Source organism: Cimex lectularius, unplaced genomic scaffold (genome assembly GCF_000648675.2).
Source record: "Cimex lectularius strain Harlan isolate CLEC.00 unplaced genomic scaffold, Clec_2.1 scaffold376, whole genome shotgun sequence".
Taxonomy (NCBI): Eukaryota; Metazoa; Arthropoda; class Insecta; order Hemiptera; family Cimicidae; genus Cimex; species Cimex lectularius.
Genome location: NW_019392894.1, coordinates 56,742 through 76,599, shown reverse-complemented (window position 1 = coordinate 76,599; position 19,858 = coordinate 56,742). Strand labels below are relative to the sequence as shown.

The following is a 19,858-nucleotide window of genomic DNA, read 5'->3' as shown; positions in this document are numbered from 1 at the left end:
CCGAACTACGACGGCCGTTCAACAGCCGAACTATTTGACCAAACGGACGACTGGCAATATAGCCGAACGCCGTCGTCCACTGTAGCCGATTTTCGTCAGTTCACGACACAGCCCAAGTGGATGTAGAAGATTTGTTGCTGCTCGAAAATTCTTAGTTTACTTACAAATGGAATGAAAGAAATAAACAAAAATATTGGAAGTTCCATTTCTAAAGCTATCCTTGACCACAGCTTTCGCTGGACATCTCTCCGATGTCACTCAGTGGATCACGCATGTCCCAAGAGCCTGCTCCTCAATCGCACTTATCAATTTTTCGCAATCCATCGAAATGAAAACGAAACGAAAAGGTAAGCAAAAAGCAAAGAACGGCATTAAACAATGGTGAGCGTTTGATGTCACGTGGTTGACAGTTGAAGTCGAAGTACGCCTCATCCCCGATCTACCTTTTGGAAAGAAAAAAATATAGTCGAAGTAACCATTCAGCCGAATAGGACCGGAAAATCCAACTTTATTTGGATCGGAAAGTGATTCGGCCGTACACGGCCCAACACGACCAAACGAATTGGTTCTAATGGACGCGTGCTCATTCGTTTCTTCGCTTTTGGATCATCCGGTGCACGGCCGTGCAAGTTCGGCCAAAAACGGCTCCAGTGGACGGCCTACCTTAGGCCAATAATATAGACGTTTAATTCCACTTTCCGTTTCCGTGATGCCCCTATGATTTGTTTTTGAAATACGACACTTCTCTATAATTTCACTGATATCGGATTCCTCTAAAACATCGATACGTTCTTCTGTACATTTAAAAAATTTTAGTTCTGAATAAGTGAATACCTCCATTATTACTTTCACAAATTTTTCGTATAGTCTGACTCAAAATACAAGTGATATGCTGTTTTAGGCACGATGAATTCTTTTATAAATTTAATAACGTCATTAGTAAAATCGTTCTTTGAAAATTGGACGCTTACTAGACCCCTCTTTGTCAGATCCACTAGCGACTCCGAACTGTATAGACACTTTAAAATAGAATCCTTGTGTAAAGTTATAGTTTACGTTCAATAAACGTTTTTTTGACAAAGTTAGTTTCTTACATCGAAACCATAACTGCCGCAGTCGGTAGGACACCTGCGGAGAAAATTAGGGAATATAATTTTCTTCAATTTAATTGTTTACCGCAAGGACCAATCAATCAAAGAGGCTCTTCACAGGAATTAACATGGAAGCGTGTCACCTAGTACTGTGAGTTGATTAAAAAAACTTTTATAAATTTTGCGTGCCAACAAAATAGGTCTTATAAAAGATTTAAGAGAACAGTTTTCACATAAATTTGAAGTTAAAAAAGGGGTTGAAAAATCTTGTAAAATTAAACATAAGGCACAAACAATTAATACAGAATTTCATAAAATCATGACACCCCCGTTTCCAGAAACGGTTAAAAAGAAGAGGTTAAAAAGCGAGTATCTCAACCTGATACCAACTGTTAAGGGCGAGCCTGAAGTGTTAGCAAGGTTCATTGGTATTTGTCAAAAATCAAAAATTACATAGTGATGAATCTGGGCGATTTTCAAAATGAGTATTTATTAGCAAGTTTCAATTCGAAAATTGAGGGACCGGCGGCGGAAATAGACTTCAACTCAGGCGCAAGTAGTTGGCCTGAAATAAAAAATGCATTGTTAACCAGTTACTCAGACAAGAGGGACATTTACACCCTAGTCCTTGAACTTTCGGAATTAAAACAAACTAACGAGAGTCCTTTTCAATTTCTTGAAAAGATTCAAAAACTTTTAAATCTACAAATTAGTTAGGTGATGAGACACGCTGGACGAATGACGACGAACGTCCGCGGCCGGAAATTTTGGAGGCAGAAGAGAGCGCGAGGTGGACGAAACACACGTTTTGATATATGGCGCTGATACAGAGTCAGCTGGAGGCAGTTCTTTAAGTATTAACTCTTGACAGTCAACTCAATTCGAGTCCAAGACTTTGGCTAAATGACTGAGCCCGGTTGACTGAACCTTTTCGTTATTACCAATTATCCCTTTTGGTTTTCCAATAAGAGGAGCGGGAAGGAAGAGCAAAATCCGTTGGGCCTGCAAGGGTTGATCCTGATGACCTGGCCGCCCGCGCGACATCTCGTAATTCGAGGGAGCTGCCATTATGCATCCCCTGATTTTGTCGATGGCGTTCCGGGAAAGGTGTTCAAAGCCCATCCCATTTTAAAGGGACCCTCTACAAGATGAGCCCGGTCCGCGATGAACGGCTATCCTCAGTAATAAATCGTTGCCTTTTTTGTTATTTATTCGGGCTATTCGCTTCTCACGTTTCTACAAAATTGTTCCCTACTTGGTTGGCGAGCTGTTAGTTTTACATCCTCATAAAAAAAGAACAATATTGTCTATAATCCTTACATTAACAAGTATTGCTAACTTACTTGTTCTAACGGGGACCGACTTACAACACAGCAATAAAATACAAAATTGGAAATAAACCAATTTGGGATCTTGGATCTTTACGGGAGCCAGTAGTAGATTGGATTCTTTATTGAATACCACAGTATAACAAAATGTGAGTTATTTTCCTCTTCGGTTTATGCAAAAGAGATTTATTCCATTTACGTTGAGGGTTGTAACAAAATTGGGTGCATTATCGGTCTTCATGCAGTCAATCAATATTGGAAAAATGTTTTTATTAATATAAAAAATCGCGTTTTTCCGAGCTTCATTCGCTAAGGACCCCAAATCTTTGTAACGATGGAATAATATGTACAAGTAGGTCGAGTGGTGGGGACTTAGTTTATAAAATACGGTTCGCAAATCCCCTCGTAAGTACCAAACAAAATGTTCGGCGTTTTCGACGTTACATCCTTCACGACAAGTAGGTTGAATTTTGCAAAAAAAAAAAGCCCGAATTTCAGGCTTTCACCTATTTTAAAATATAACAAGCTTTATACTTTCAAAGCCTTTGAATTTTCGATATTGAACTAAAATAATAATTTTAGTTTGACTGTCAAGGTTCAATATTGCTTATCACGGTAATAAGTTATAATTACTACACTTTTACATTCGTCTTTATTTGTGAAAAGTCCAGTTCACACTTTATTTTTTGAGTTTTTAAGGTTGTATTTGTAAATATGGCACAAACCTAAACTCGTCAAGATTTAAAAATCACGCAAACAGCAGATTTATAAGTAGAGATTTGACAATATGAAAACTAAACCACGATTTTTTTTACACAAATAAAATAAAAACTTATTAAAAGCAATATTTGGTATTACTTGTTTGATTTTCTACACATATTTTTGTAAATCATTAATTTATAACATTTTGTCTTACAAAGGATGACAAGGTTCGTGGGTCACGGATTTTGATCAAGCTTTTTTTGGTGATTCTACACTCCAAAATATCAGACATCAGACACAGCCTTGTGAATAAAATTTGTAATTCGCCGTACTACTTGCTCAAATCAACTATATAAATATATCATTTTACAGCATTTTTTATGTACACTGCAATACAACTATATTATAAGCTATCAAATATCTTTAAAAGATAGTTCTTAATCACAGTTTGAACATCTTATTCACTCCACCTTTATCATTTCTATTAATTTGCCAGTCAAAGCATTTAACTTATAACAAACTGTGAGTAAGAACTATCTTTCAAAGATATTAGCAACATACTCACCCCACCTTTATCATTTCTAAAATACTATCAAAGTTGATCAATAACCAAAAAATGTCCAAAAATTAAATGTTTTTCAAGTAAACTAGGTCATAATTTTTATTCTCGTAAAACTACAAGAAATTATGTGCGTTTTATAAATATATCAAACATTAATATCGGACTGTTATTTCCATTTAAAAACACGAGGTCAATTGTTTATAAATAATTTTACGATTTTGTGTATTTTCTTACAGAAATATTTTATATATTTAAATGGTAAATATTTTCAAATGATGTGTTTTACGTTAAAATTATTTCAGCCGTTTTTGAATTATAGTCGTTTCAATAAGATATTCCGATAACGACTTTTCAAAAATCGGAAAACTTTTAGGGGCTAAAAAATCGATAAATTTAAATTCAAACAAAAATTTATGTTTAGGGGTCTCTAGAGGTGCTAAAACGAAATTTCATATTAGTTTAAAGGAACAAACTCTATGATTTAGTTTACTCGAAACATATTTGGTTTTTAGAATTTTTTTGGTTATTGATAAACTTTGATAGCTTTTACTATATTGGTATTGCAATCTACATAAACAATGCCTATAGTTGATTTGAGCAATTAGAACGGCGAAATAAAAATATTTAAAACGGAAAATTTCAACCATTTTTTTTGGTGGGGGGGGACGAAATCAGGGCCTATTCACAAGAAGTGGCGGATACGTGTTTTTGGAGTGTCGAATCACCAAAAAAAGTTTGGTAGAAAACCGGGACCCACCAATCTGGTCGTCCCCTTGTTAGTTTATATTGTTGTTCTCCGCCGTAACTATTGGTGTCTATTTTAAACTTTTGCTTTTTAAAAAATCTCAACGCAATTTCAATTAATTCCAGTTTAATTATCGGTTAATTTTTCGCCTATGTACATATCAGTGAGATTGTTATTTTCCTCTCAAGATGTATTCCAGTGCTTTTGAGTAAGTTTAGTCGACGGTTTGTTTTAAACTTTTTTCCTGCAGTATTTGTTGTTTCTACTGCGATTTAGACTCGATTGGCTATGTTTATTGATTAATTTGTGATCCATCTGAGGTTCCATCTTCTTATAAAAGGACACAGCTGAGAGAATGGACACAGTGCTGAATGAGGAAACGCATAAACGATTCTGACAGACTAAATAAACATGGGAAAGCTGCTCTTGATGGACGGAAAAGGCCAAACTGCAGATTAGAAATTTACCAATTTAACGGCACAATATCATATATTTGATGAGTAAAACTGGAAAAGGCCTTTATATAGATGTTTTTCAACCCTCAGGGTGCCGTTGTTTGCAAGTATGTCGGGTTCGAATGCAGGGCCACTGCATTCGAACCTGGGACCTTACCTTACAGTGATGAGCGCCGTCCCAACGCCTAAAGTGTTGCGGCTATCAAAGTTCTTTATAGACATAGATTGGAGAGATGGGAGGGTACTCGATATTCCGCCCCGACCTGGCTTAGCGGAGCTTTGAAATATGCTGCACCGCCGACCAGCATACTCCTATTCTAACATAAACTAAATCTAAACTTTAACCTATGAAATAAATACTCCACTATATACAACCCATTATCCCAATATCTCTTAAAAACCTAAAAAGTTTTTCCTTAAACTCGCTGCCATGCTCGAGCATTCTCGTATAATCCGACGGTATTCCATTTCGGTCCCTATACGGGGCCAAGCTGCGACACCCCTCCAACACGTGCGACACCTTGAGTCGGTCATCTTGGCGTGCTGGGCACCTAGGTCGACTCGCGCCAACCATTAGGTACCCATGAGTCGCACATGTGTGACCGATCCGCAGGCGGGTCAGGACAACGCTTTCCCTTCGAAATATCCCCTCCGGGCTCCACCGGTTGACCGTCGGCTTGACGGACACTAGCGCGTCGTCGACTCGGCCCAACGACGCTTCCACTTGTCTAATATCATATTTTTCACTATTCTCTTAGCGTCGTCAGGCCGAATCGGGGTGGTCTCAACATCATCACTGTGAGGAACGAGAGTACCCCTTTCGCAGCCAGGTCCGCTCTCTCGTTCCCCTCCAGTACGACGTGTCCTGGAATCCAGGCTAAAACCACCCTTTTCCCGGCGCGCCCAATGTCCGCATATTTTAATTGGTAAATGAATACAAAGTACATTTTTCCTAATTCAGTCTTGCCCTAGACTTTTTGCACCATCCTTTGATAAGTCCAAATCGTTCTTGGATGTTGGAATTGCTTGGACAGGATTAGGGTTACTGATTATTGATTTATATAAGCCCAACTTTGCACTCGGATAAACTTACACACACACACACGGATGAAGAGGTGCTGCCAAAACAAAGACTGAATTATTCCCAAGTAACGAAATGCTATTGAAGTAAACAAACATTTTTGTTTGGAAGAAGGTTAAAAAGTGTTGACATTCGTACAAAAGAATAATCCATCACTCGTAAACAGTTTACTATATAGAGGGGTAATTAAAAGAAAACATGAAAATCTGCATTACTTTCCAGACATCCCAATATTACGTACCTTGAGGAAAGTTTCGAAGTATGGACGTAATTAGATTTTGTCTTGGGGATTTGTGTATGTAGCTCTTCAGGAGGATGGAAAGGCTTGAGATTGAAGAGAAAATGGTATACTAAGGTCATTTATTACTTGTGCATGAGATCATCATCTGGGGAGAGTTGGGGTGGATTCTAAATAGGTTTGATTTATCTTTATCGCTTTTTTTGTCTTTCCCACAAGATAAGAATTGGATTAATTCCGAAGGACAATTCCTCAAATGCTTTACATTTCAAAACTGTTTTATGGCTTGCCCTTAAAAGGGGAACTACTTTGCGTTAACGCTATTATCCATTACGGCCTTGCGCTTCCTTTAAAGAAAGCAACACTTAACTTCCATTAGACCGAACCGATCATCTAATTTTAACACATCACTGCGATTAAAACAATAGTATCGCGTTAGTTTTAATAGGAAACACTAAAAGAAAACTCAATGGGAATCAACGGCACACAAAAGTCTCAACGGGAAACATTTAAGCCTTGCGACGGCTGGTTAAAAGAAGTTACAATTTTTTGCCCGCTGTCTGTTTCCCTCAAATCTATAGTAACCCTGCTCTATTTATTTCAGTTCTTATGTGTGTATCTACTATGTCGTCAGTAGAGCCAAGAGAAATGGCAAAGGGAGACATTAAATGGATAATGACTGTTATTCCAGATGCTCTCAAGAATTTAGCAGTCGTAACAAATAGCAATGCGGAGTGTAACAAACATGGAGAACTTTACAAAAATTGCCTCTCGAACAACTCATTCTGGGCAGTGAAAAGTGAGTAGTTTTGTAGTGAGTTGATTTTGAACTTTAAATGTAAATTAAACATGCATATGAAACACCATACTTTTTGTTTTTTAGACAGATATTTAATATTTGACCAACTCGTAAACATACACTGACGGCAACAAATTCCACCCGATAGATTTCTGTTTCATTTTCTCAATAAAAGAAAATTCTGCCATTAATTTATCTCATTGTTTTTACCAATAAATATTTGTTTTTGCTATGTTTTAAATTGGGAATATCGATTAGAGGTAAACACACAATCCTTAATCTAAACCAAGGATAACGAATTTTCAGTGTTTAATTTTTACAGAATTTAAAATGTTTATTCAGACTCATTTGAATTCTGAAGCAATAACTAACTAAGTTTTCAACGTTGTTTTCTTAATTTCAGTTTTTAAGCTTAAAAATGCCGCTTAAAGGTGAGGATGTTGCGCGTGGTGTGGCACTTATTGATGATGGAAGTTCCATCAGGTATGCGGCACGCCGGTCGACGTTTTCGAGAAACTGGGTCCTATCGTAGAAGGGTCGGTTCTGCACGCCTAGGGGAACAGAACCACAGGATGACCATTTTTTGACTTTGAGAATTTTGCGAAACCGGCCGTTACTGTTGTTCGAACGATTCATCAGCTCCAGGAAGTTCGAGGTGTTCAAATTTCTGAACGCACTGTTCGAAGAAGATTAAATCAGACTGATGCTTTTCGGCACGTAAGAGGGCCAGAATTTACCAGAACCACAGAGTTGCATGGCTCGTATTTGCTCGAGAGCACAGCCGTTGGTCTGCTGTACTATTTACAGATGAGTGTAGATTTGCTCTACGATCTCCAGATGGGCGTGAAAGAGTGTGGAGAAGGCGAAATAAAAGGTACGAAGCCCGTAATTTTCCCCCAGAGCCAACCTTTTCAACGCAGCCCAGTGATGGTGTGGGCGGGAATTTCAATGGAGAGTCGCGCAGAGTTGGTTGTGTTCGTGGATGGTCTTTGCCTATCCTCGATGAAATCAGCGACAATCCTATTCTAATGCACGATAAATCCCGTCCACATGTCGCTCGCATAGTACAAACGTACCTTCAACAGCATAACATCAAGGCCTGGCTAGCCCGTTCCCCCGACTCTAGGCATTTCCAGACTGGTAGAAAGTACGTGCCGAGGGTCTTCGAGATGTAATTAAGGGAAGAGGGAGAAATATGCGATATTGAAATGTTAATTAAAAATCTAAAACAAATTTTAGCTGTCCGTCTTTTTTTTTCATTTTCCTTAGCAATTTACATTTTTTCTAGACAAAGACTCAATTATTAAACCTTAAAAACGTGAAACTTTTATTAATATATAAAAATATATACAAATCAAGTTATATTACAAGGGGGTGGAATTTTTTGCCTAACAGTGTATATATTTATTTTCCTAGCAGTGCTTTCAAAGCTCTGACTGGATTCCTCTTCAGCATTCTGTTGTAATCTTAATTGCAGTTTGACATAGAGCTTCAGTTTATACTGCTAGTTGGTCTTCTAATTTTCTGACCGACGCCTAGACGCGACTCCATTGATGGCAATGATATGTACGCCGTCACTAAAAATATATGCACACATGATTGGGGGGAGAATTAGGGGCCGACAAACAGATGAGGTCATCGCTGGCGCTCTACGCGTATTTACTTCTTTTGGTGTCTTCACGCGTATTTTTCAAATGTAATTTCAAAGAGCATTTTGTTCTCGTTACTGATTCTCTGCTTTCATATGAAAAGTTAAGTCACCCTACCTTTCGTTTGTACCTTACGACAATTGCAAAATAGGCACAAAATATATTTATGTATACAAATAGTTGTGTGCATCCGAAGACCCAAGGAAGCACCGCGACCTACAGGAACCGAGTGGCCCACCACGGCAAGGCGACATCCAGCTGTCCACCGGACTTCTCTTACAGTCCAGACGCCACCCACACCCATCACCACCGATACAAACACATAAGTCTGGTTACTAACATTCACTCCTCCTAATAGAGCTAATAATTTGCATTTACTCCCCGGACGTCATACACTCGCCACAGAGTACTCGATTTCTTCGGGACGGGGTTAAACAACCCCCTTTCTTTTGCGCTAATAAATTTCGTTCATTCGAATAAATTAACATAAACACAACACAAACAGTGTACATATATTTTAAACTCCCTTTAGTACTAAGGTACCCGAACTGCAAATCGTGCCTGCAGCCGTGCTTCAAGACTACACGTAGGTACGACGATCTGCCAAAATATTGCCTATAAAGGGTGTCCTTTTTAGATGGCCTGGCTGAATTTCTTTGGAGCCAATGTCTCTACCAAAAAACATAAATATGTGTTTTTTATTTTAAATTTTTACCTTTTTTTAGAGAAAAATTATTCAGGATACCTCAGGCCCAGTTCAACTTCAAAATTTCAAATAAATTCAACGTATACCTCCTGACACATCATTTAAAAGTTTTTTTACTCTGAAAACGATGGTGAAATCGAATTTTAAATTTGTCAAAAAATGACAAAGTTATGACAAAAAGAAATCGGCACCGTAATTTCGACGAGGAGCTGAATATTTTATTGTATGTTCCCGAAAATCCGAATTGCTCTCTCCGCATTTTTGGAAGGGTTTTAGGTTTTTCAAAAACTAAAATTAGAGATGTACTCCGCACTTACAATTAATTTTAAGCCGTATCGTCCTCATTTTGTGCAGGGACTTCGGGTCTGATTTTGACAGGGATCTATTATCGTTCTTTGCATAAATGCGTTTTTTAAAACTTTTTGCCATAACTTAGTTATTTTTTTGACCAATTTAAAATCCAATTGCACTCTTGTTTTCAGCGTAAAGAATTCTTTAAAATATGTGTCAGGATGTATAGGGTCGTAGTTGAAATTTTGAAGTTGAACTGGGCCTGAGCTACCCTGTATAATTTTTCAAATCAATTTGCCAAAAAATGGTGAAAATTTGTAAGTAGTCTAAAAAATATTAAAGTCGTGTTTTTCTTTTTTTATAGCGTCATTGGTTGAAGAGAAATTAAGCCGGGACATATACAAATTACACCCTATATAATCAAGCATTCTACAATTAAAAATGTGCTGGACTGTTACTTTATGCTTGCAAGACGCGGTCGCTCGTGCGTTATTCTTGTATGAACTATGTGAAGTTTCGTCGGTATGGCCTTTTCCTTCTTCTCCGAGGGCCAGGAACCGACGTCGTTCTTAACCTGGCACAGTTTGGCAGTTCTATTTCTATTTTTTTGAGCTCGGCGTGTGAACTGTGGTGTATCATATGTATTTTTTATACATTTGTTACATATTGGAGATCCATTAAAGTCTCAGGTTATGGCTATGGACTACACGTTATCTTTCATAACCTTTAGATCTTAATGAAAAAAAATTAAACTATGTCACGATAATTTTATAATAATCGGACGCTGAGAATGAAGCCGGCGAGAGCTATGAAAGCGATACTACGAAAATTAAGTTACATATCGTATAATTTACAACCCTATGCTGAGGAAATAACCAACAGAGAAAATGCATAAATAAGAATAGTATATTTTTTATGACGTCCTGTTTTAGTGTACGATTCGACAGCATCTTCTCCAACAGGATTTCTTACAAGCAGCAGCTATAATTTTGGCGCGTACGATCAATGTCTAAGCATTGAAGTTCCTAGTTACAATTTGAATGGCCAATACTGCTTGGTGTCTTTGAGTTTTCAACCTGACGCTCTGGTCTACCCAGAATATCATAAAATCCGAAATGATGCCGTATACACGGATGTAGGAGCTTTTGAATCTGCCTGGCTTAAATTAAAGGTACATGTATTATACATTTTTCTTTGGTGCCTATAAATAATTTTTTAAGTTTTTGTTTTAATTTTAGCTTATACATATTATTAATGTAATCACAATATGATTTTTAACACCGTGTAAGTGATTAATAAGGGGTGAGAGGTCTTGAGGCCATCGTCGATTAAGGCGAAGTAGCGGGTTCTCGGCATGGGTAATGACGACTCGAGCAGTAGGGCTAGAATGGATCGAGAGGTTGGAGTGAAACATGACAGAATCACACAGTTCCATCAACACAAACGATCCGTAAACGTTTGTGAGAAGTTGGCCTCACATTGTATGCCCCTTTGAGTCGACTTGCAGCAACAACCCACCACCAGCAACTTAGGAGAATGTGGTGCAACGAGCGCCTAGAAGGCAACACTAATAGTAATGCTGTTATGTTTACTGTTGAGTCGCGTACCAAGAACAGGGGTTCCTGTTCGTGTTCCCTTCAGAGCAGTTTGGATGAGGCCGTGTAAAGGTCTGGATGGGATTTACACTGGAGAACGACCTGGACTCCATACTGTTGAAGGCAACCTCACTGCATTCCGTTATGTACAAGAAATTATCGAAGATTTCATCCCTCAAACCAGGGATCTCATTGGCAGGGATTTTCGATTTCTGAATGACAATGCCAGACCTATAGAGGAAGAGTTGTTCATCAATATTTAGAAAACCTGGGAATTTCCCATCTGCCCCTTCCCCAATTTTCTCCAGACCTCAATCTCATTGAGTACATGTGGGAAGCATTGCAGAGAAGGCTTTTTGAGCACCATCCGCAGCCTGTTGACTTGCAACAAATGAGTGCAGTGTTGCAACATCTATGGATGAAATTCCTTATAAAATTAGTGACAACCTTATTAGCAGTTTGCCTAGCATGTGCACAAAAGTTTTAGTTAACAAAGGACATCTTACAATCAAAATTCCTTAATTAAATTTTCCTTCAGTAAAAAATATAATAACTTCTAATAAATTTTAGTGCAATTTATAATAAAAATAAAATAAAAATCCTACGAAAAGTAAATTGTTATACCCAATTTATTAATGCTCGATCCTAATCTACTCTAAATGCTAAACTTCCACTGCTACTAAATTTGTAAATATTTCCAATTTAAGAGATCCAAGGACCCAAGGATAAAATACAGAGATACAATACATTTGGCTGTTTGCGTCCCTTCGTCTTGCTCGCCTCAAGATGTTCAGCTGGCCCTCCAAAAACTGCTCAATCCAATTTTAAAGCAAGGTGGAATTGCTGGCAACATAACTGTAGATCCGAAATACTGTCAGACCCTAGAAGAACGCTTGAAGCTGGACATACACGGATCAATTTTCCTGTGAGTTTCCAAGTGTCAATTGAAATACTTAAATTAAAAACATGAAAAAGATTGAGATTTTTTTAAAGACTGATCTTGGCCACCCTTACAACTTTGGTTGTAACAGCAACGCTTGTCCACATATTTGTTTTTAACGATGAACAGCTAAGCAAACTGAGTAAGCATAACACTTGTTATTTTTTAATGTTTTTCTCTAATTTAATATTGGTTTGATGATCCCAGTATTCTGTTAACATCAGCAGAGGAAGTGTCAGTGTTAAACAATAGACTTTCTTCCTTTGTAGATTATTGTCTGATAAAAACGACAGTCTAACTTACAGGACTTAAACCAATATTGTTTTTATAAAATGAGTTTATCTATGTTGTGTTTTATTTGCCTAGGCAATTGGTTTTTCAAGTTTTCACTAGTGACCAATCTCAAAAAGCTCACAAAATCAGAAGGTCCCAAAGAGCTACAGTTTCTCTCCGGAATGAAAGTTTGGTCAATGATAATAATTATTTATGGCCATCGACTACTGTCAAATTTGTACAAAAATGTACTTAATCCAGAGGATCAGGAAAAAGTAAGTGTTTAAATTCAAAATACCATTAGTTAGACTCAAAATTTGACTTGTCTCCACACAACTTGCTGTATTACTTATGTAGTTTGCTGAATTTCGAACTATTAAAATAATAATTGCTTAAAAAAGTATCAAAAAGCAAATAATTTTTTTCCAGAAATATGGACAGTTTCTGCAAACAGTTAACTTCAATGGTGCAATTGTTGTAAACACGTTTCTTCTCATCAGTGGATTTCTCTCTTACCATAAATACCTCTTACAAGTGGAAGATAAAAGAAGAATAAATCCTTTCTTGTTTATTCTCTTCAGGTGGTTGAGGTAATGTCAGTTCACCCAAGTAAGTACTATTAGATGGTTTGATTGACACTAGGCCTGGAACTGACCCCTGGCATTTCAATAGACATGTATGATTATTAGGGATAGGTCTTAGATCTTTTTTAGGTTGACGGGCAAGACTCTCTGTGGTGATTATTCGGAGATCGTGAGATGCGGTCTGGTGTGATGTAGGTTTTAGAAAAACATTTTCTTTATATCATGATCTCTGAATAATCATTGACTAATGGTCACTAAACATCTTTTATCCATACAAGGGACAGTAGTTGAACTGAGCTGACAGATTAGTTAGGCTGTGTTTGTTGTTTTATTTTTTTCAATTTGTTAGACATGTATCGATGCACTGCAGATTTAGGAGGTTTAGATCTGTACGCAATCTTGATAAAAGGATTACTCTTTGTAAGCACAAGTAAATGGGATTGTGTTAAGGAAGAGAGTAATGACAGCAAAATATTGGTGAAGGAGAGATCCAAATTTGCTCCCTTTTAATTGTTAAAAATACATTGTTTTTCTATGAACACACAATGTATATGTCGATAGGAAGAAAGGGGACCCTACTTACATGGAGATACTTAAATCTCTGAGCGATTACTTAGCAACCAAAGAACCGCAATGTGGAATTAGGTGGTGTCACTCAGACCGGTGTCTTCAGTAATGGCAAGTCGCCGCCACGTGGATATTAAGAGACCTGATGTGTTAGTTTCCAAGTCTTAAAGTCTCTCATTTGCATTATTACCATTGAGGTGCTCAATTTCAAGTGTTCAATGTACAATTTCTGTTTGAATTCGAAAAGGACATGACAGAGAGATGATGGCACGAAAGATACACCCACAACTTTCTTGCTTTTCTCTTTCTGCACTGGCGCTAATAAATACCATCTTCACTAGTAGAATCACTAGATATTGCATAGAGAGTTGATTACACAATGAAGTGCACTTTGCCAACAGCCATATGAAACTGATCAATTTTCAATTCAAGCCACAAGCAACTTGGTAATAGGGGCTACTCGAGTCTTTCATTCACCCAGTCTCCTGGTTATCAGGCAGCGGGTCACCAGATCTGCTTATCCTCATGTGAATAGGCCAAGAACGCCGAGGGGATGAGCCCGTGCATCACTGTATTACACTCATACTCTTTAGTCGTATAATTTTCATTTGATATCAAAATTTACATTGAAATTGTCTATATTATATTGGTGCAGACCAATACTTGGCTTGCACATCATTTCATCAGTACTTTCGGACCAAAGAGTAATTGATCATGTAATGAAATTTTATTGACATTGGAGTCGAAGTTAGAAAAAGAGGACTGATAGCTGTTCTGGCAGGTTAAGACACTTCTCCCTTTTATCTTCTACCTGACCCTAAAACCCTACCTAACCAACAGATATGTTCAAGTCATCATGCTGTCATAAAGGTACTGACAACCAGATAACTGCAAATCCATGTCACACTGTTGAGCAGTGGTTCACATGGTAGATGACAATAAATATAAAAAACTGTGAGCATGACACATTTGCCCTTCGGAGAATTGTTACATTCGTAAGATAGTATGGGTGTATTGTTGTTGTTTGGCCGGGGATGCCTCCTGAATTGTAATGCCACCTAAACTAAAATTGGCGATGAGTCAATCAAAATTAAGACGGCCTAGGATAGGCTTATGAGAGAGTGGAGAGGAGTGAGTCGGGGAGAGAAGAGTGCGTCGAGACGGCTACCCCTACGGCATGGCCGGATCATAGAAAATCATCAATTCCTTGATCAACGAAGGCAATCGCGGACGCACTCAACTTCAGAGAAGGTGCTCCACATTCCTAGAAGCGGGGATTTTCAATCGCCTGGAAAAAGAAGCATATCTGGACACTGGTTCCCAGGAATGTTTATTTATATTTTAAGATAATTTAGGTTCATTTAGTGTGTAAGTTTGTTAAAATGTTACCCGTAGAGAAATAAGATTAATCTATGTTTAATATTTTAGTTTCCGTTGGAATAAATGTGTTTTTTTGTTTCCTTATGTAAATATTGTGTTCTTTTTTTCTTAGTTAATTTTACTGTTATTGAATTTTCTTTGTTTTCTTTATTTTTTTTCTTTACGGTTTGCTGTTTCCGTGAATATAAACAGCGCGTGGTGCCCATTTTTTTAAAAATTTAATATTAAGTTCATTATTCTTAATTCATTAAGTAACCCCGCCCATCTCCACGGAGCAAAGCTGGCGAATTCTCGGCGTAATATTTTGGCGCCCAACGTCAGGCCCCACATTGGGCACCAACTGTTGTCGGCCGAAGTTTCGACCGTAACAGAATAACCACTGTTCCTATCTACTCTAGGAGTATCCCTCTCCCACCAGCTAATGTAGTCTTGGATTATACATTGACAAACAACTTACATCAAACCCACTCACACAACACAGAAGACAAGAACTAAACAGATGCTTCAGACTTCATAAAAGTTCCCTGGATAAACTAGCAAAAATCTACAAAACAAAAGAGTAATTTATATTACTATTTTGAGACCCACGTGGACATATGGCATTGGACTTTGAGGTTGCAACAAAATGTTCGAACCTCCAACATATGCACTCCCTACAATCCAACATTCTCTGAACTATCGTCCATTCTCCTTTCTGTGTATCCAATCTTACCATTCACTTTGACCTTAATATCCAATATGTCCTTGAAATAGCGACAAGAAGAAGATTCACAATTACCCAGTCACACAAACACTCATGTCAGAAAATATTCATCCCACACCCTCCCAAGTAATCCTTCCTGATGACTGAAGTATCACTAGCTTCACAACCTCCAAGTAACAGTGAAAGTGATTAACTTATTAATCCAAGAAGTGACTATTAATGGGTAGTTCCTCGTTTTTCTTATTAATGAATATTTGTTGTGTTCATTTTGTTTTGTTTTGGGTTCTAAAATCATAGGCATAAATTTATACTACATAGTTGGTAACTCGGGGGGTGGTTGTCATTTTTCCACTGGGCATTATTACACAATCATATAATAACATGGATATTTTTGTGTTAGAGTGACACCAGTATACATGGTAGTCATCGGCTTTTGTGCACTCATCTTGCCCATAAGTGAAGGAGGCCCATTTTGGAAGAGTGAAGGGCTTACACGCTACTCTAATTGCAGAAGAAACTGGTGGACATATATATTATTCATCAACAATTATTATAAAACTGAGGAAGAGGTATAACATTATTTTTTATTAAACCATAAGTAATAGTATTTAACATATCCTCAAAAATCATCTAGTTGTTACATTTATATGATTTTAGCATTGTTACCTTTAAAAATTAATCAAAGCTTGTAATATTTCTTGAATTTGAACTTTCGTCAACAGTCAGACATTGGGGAAAACAACAAAATTAACTTTGCCTGGGTTCCAGGGCACACAGGGCAAAGGGGCGAGGAAGAGGCTGATAAATTGGCCTAGGAAGTTTGATGAGACCTATTGGTCCTGAACCCTTTTGTAGCCAACCAAACTGCCAAAATTGTGGCTCAATCAGACAATTGATTAAAAATTAAATTAATTTTTAAAAAAGTCCTTCATTTAACAGGGGAAGAGAAGCCAAGGGGCAGAGGTTTGTGAAAAAGTTCACCAAAAGACCATTGCAGAAACTAACGGCAGAATTTCTAAATCTAGGACCTGTTAGGTCTAGAATGATTGTTGGACTGTGTGAAGTGTTAACTGGACACTTCAGAATAATAAGACATACATATAGACTCAGAGGACGGAAAGAAGGCTGTGCGGAAACAAGAAGAGAACAGAACATAACCTATACGCTGTAGGCTGAGATTCCTACTCTAGGGAGAGGAATAGCTTGGGCCTGAAGGATAGACATGGGTGTCCTTGAAAAGGTTTGGAATCTTGTAAAAAGCCTTAAGCTTAATAAGAAGCTCTGGACAGCAATAGAGATGCACAATATACTATTGCTGGTCGCAGTACGCAGGTCTGAGAGGCCGACTCGTTCTCTAATCTAATCTAATCCTTCAGCAGCTGTTTAGTGGCGATACTTTTTGAAATTATTGGGGGAGGGGTGGGATCAGAAATTCGATGGGCGATGGTGGGAATCGAACCCATGACCGTGATGTCTACAAACCAGAAATCTGTAGTTTTGTTGTTTCTGTCTAGCCTTGCATGCAAACTACAGGTTCACCACCCAACACATCCCATGGAGAAATTGAACAGTGTTGACACACAGCAATGGCATATCACCAAACTTAATACAGAGAATCTTGACTGATAAATAATTGCTCTTATATACATGCCATAGGTGATATTGTTCTGAAATATCATCCTCCTCCGTTTTACTCTTGGGCGATCCAATTGAGGTCTTCAATGATCACCAGTCTCCCTAAATCCAAGAAGGATGTCTTTCAGCCAACCTTAATTAATATTTAATATTTTGCACCTCACATTATGTTTTACTTTTTAGTGTTTGATTCCTAGCTGGTATCTAGCTGTGGACATGCAATTATTTGTGATTTGTACAGTTGTTGGTTACGTAACGCTAAAAAATAGAAAAATTGTATCAGCTATTATTTCCATTTTATTACTAGCATCAATTGCCCTGCCAGCCTATGTTTTTTACCAAGGAAAATACAACGCTGTCATTAAGTTTTATTTGAAGTAACGTAACCTTCTTTTGGAAATTTGCTGGACAATACTTTTCAGTCGTTTTACTCATTTTATGTATTATTTGCAGCTACTTACCAAACTATTTCCATGAAGAAGATTACATAAACACATACACAAGGACGCATATGAGAGCAAGCCCTTATTTTGCAGGAATGGCAACAGCACTTTTGTACATACATCTCCAAAAAAATAATTTCAAATTTAACAAGGTATGACTTACTGATTCTCAATTACAGAATTTACCGACGTAAATTTAGTAATGTAAAGAAAATTATAAATACAATTATTGTTTTTATGCATTAAGATTTCTGTTTTAAAAAATCAATGATAAAACAGGTCAACTGCTCAAGATTGTCTTTGATATAAATAAATAGAAAGACATTCCTGATTAAAGAGCCTAAAGAAAACATTAATTAAATATTATAATATAATAATATACCTTCTGGATGCCTGCCTGAAGGCTGCCCCCGGACCATCTTTAATTTGGTCTCGAGTTATTTCAATGAAAGACAAGCTGAAATGAACACAATTGTGACTGAAAATATTTCAAAGGGATGCCCTCAGGGATCTATGTTGGAACCACTTTTTTGAAATGTGGTCTTTAACACTCTTCCAGAGAAACGCAATGAGATGGGAGTCAACTTTGTAGCCTATGTAAATGACCTCGTCCAGGCCATTCCTGTTTTTAAAATTCTAGAAAAAAGAATATTTATCTTTTCTAAGGTCAAAGGATAGCGAAAGCAAACTGGAGATTGAGGACAAAGGATTTCTCTATCATGTACAAGGCATCTATTTCCAATTACCCTGTACGGAGGTACAGCTTGGTTGCAAAAGCTAAAACGTAATGGGAAATCCATTTTGGAACAAGACCCTTTTAAGAATATCAAAGGCATATAAAACGATCCCTACACACTCCCTACAGGTCCTCGCTTCCACTCCACCAATTGCTCCTGTCCTCCAGGAAAAATTGCCCTTTGACAACTGAAGGAAGGAAAGGAATAGTTTTTTGTTGAATCTGAGTGCATCTAACATAGAGTGGCTTCGAGGAGCATCAAGAAATCAGTTTCGGGACCTCATTGAATCATTGGATCAAAGACACATGGCAGGAGTGCAGGACTACTTTGAACAATAATACAAAAGGCAGAGTAACCCATGAATTCTTCCCCAGCATTAAGTTGTGAAGGAGAGTGACATAGTTCCAGCCAGACTTCTGGGTATCACAAAAAACGACAGGACATGAGAACTCCTACTTCCACCAATTCCTTATTAAAAACAGTTCAAGAATGTTCAAATGGGGGGATAAGGGCGATGGCACATAAAGGCTTCTGAATTGTCCTCTTTACAAATATGCGAGAGAACCTTTGAAGATCCTCATCCATCTCAACTGGCCACTGAATTTAAAAATTTTGGTTCAAGATAGGAGTTCTTTTAAGGTACTAAAGAATCTGAGCCCACTGGCAGCAATGTAGATGTAGATGTAATATTTCAGGGTATGGTATACTGCGCCCTTTAAGAGCTATTGTATCCCCTGTGCTCTGCCTAAAGCACATCGGTGAGTCCTATTTCATCAAGAAACTTGATTAATAGGCCCAGTTTCAGTGGTTGTAGTTCTTCTATGGTCACATTGTACATCCCAAAATACTTCCTCCTGCGGGCCAATGTAGCTCCGCAGTTTGTTAGTAAGTGTGTTGGTGTCTCTTCTGCTTCCTTGCAGAATCTACATGTGCCTTCTTGGATTATTCCAATTTTCTTTAGATGTCCATTTAATCTACAGTGTCCTGTCAGGAATCCTGTTAGGATTCGCAGTCTATTCCTGCTTCCTTTTACACATTCTGTGATTTCTTTCTTGCCAAAATTGGTTAGAAGATTCTTGGATTGTCTATGTCCAATAAGTGAATTCCAAAGTTCGCTCATTTTCTTTTTGTCCTTCTGTCTGAGATATTCGTTAATAGTGTGGATTCCTATGCCACAGAAGGGTTCGGGTCCTATCAGCGGTGTGGCAACCCCTTTCCTTGCAAGGGTGCATTGGCAGCAATTCAATTGTGAAATTTATTTTAGATAATAGAGAAAGAGGTAAAGGCGTAGGTCTGTGTGCGGCATAAAGATGGTGGATAGGTGCTGGGTGAAGAGGTAGGATTTTTCTTCGTC

At 37.8% G+C, this 19,858-nt stretch overlaps 1 protein-coding gene across 7 annotated transcripts in view; it reads left to right on the top strand.

The window, feature by feature from the left end:
• LOC106668883 (nose resistant to fluoxetine protein 6-like) overlaps positions 1-19,858 on the top strand; it is a 37,119-nt gene that overhangs the window by 10,811 nt on the left and 6,450 nt on the right. Inside the window, exons 1-10 of one of the 7 annotated variants that reach the window (XM_024229144.1) lie at positions 473-1,242; positions 6,807-7,001; positions 10,580-10,818; positions 11,950-12,167; positions 12,236-12,324; positions 12,549-12,730; positions 12,885-13,045; positions 16,090-16,258; positions 17,508-17,701; positions 17,778-17,919. In XM_024229144.1, coding sequence (XP_024084912.1) covers positions 6,812-7,001; positions 10,580-10,818; positions 11,950-12,167; positions 12,236-12,324; positions 12,549-12,730; positions 12,885-13,045; positions 16,090-16,258; positions 17,508-17,701; positions 17,778-17,919 — 1,584 coding nt within the window. In that variant the 5' untranslated portion in view covers positions 473-1,242; positions 6,807-6,811. The other 6 variants (XM_024229141.1, XM_024229142.1, XM_024229146.1 and 3 more) reach the window with 6 other exon arrangements.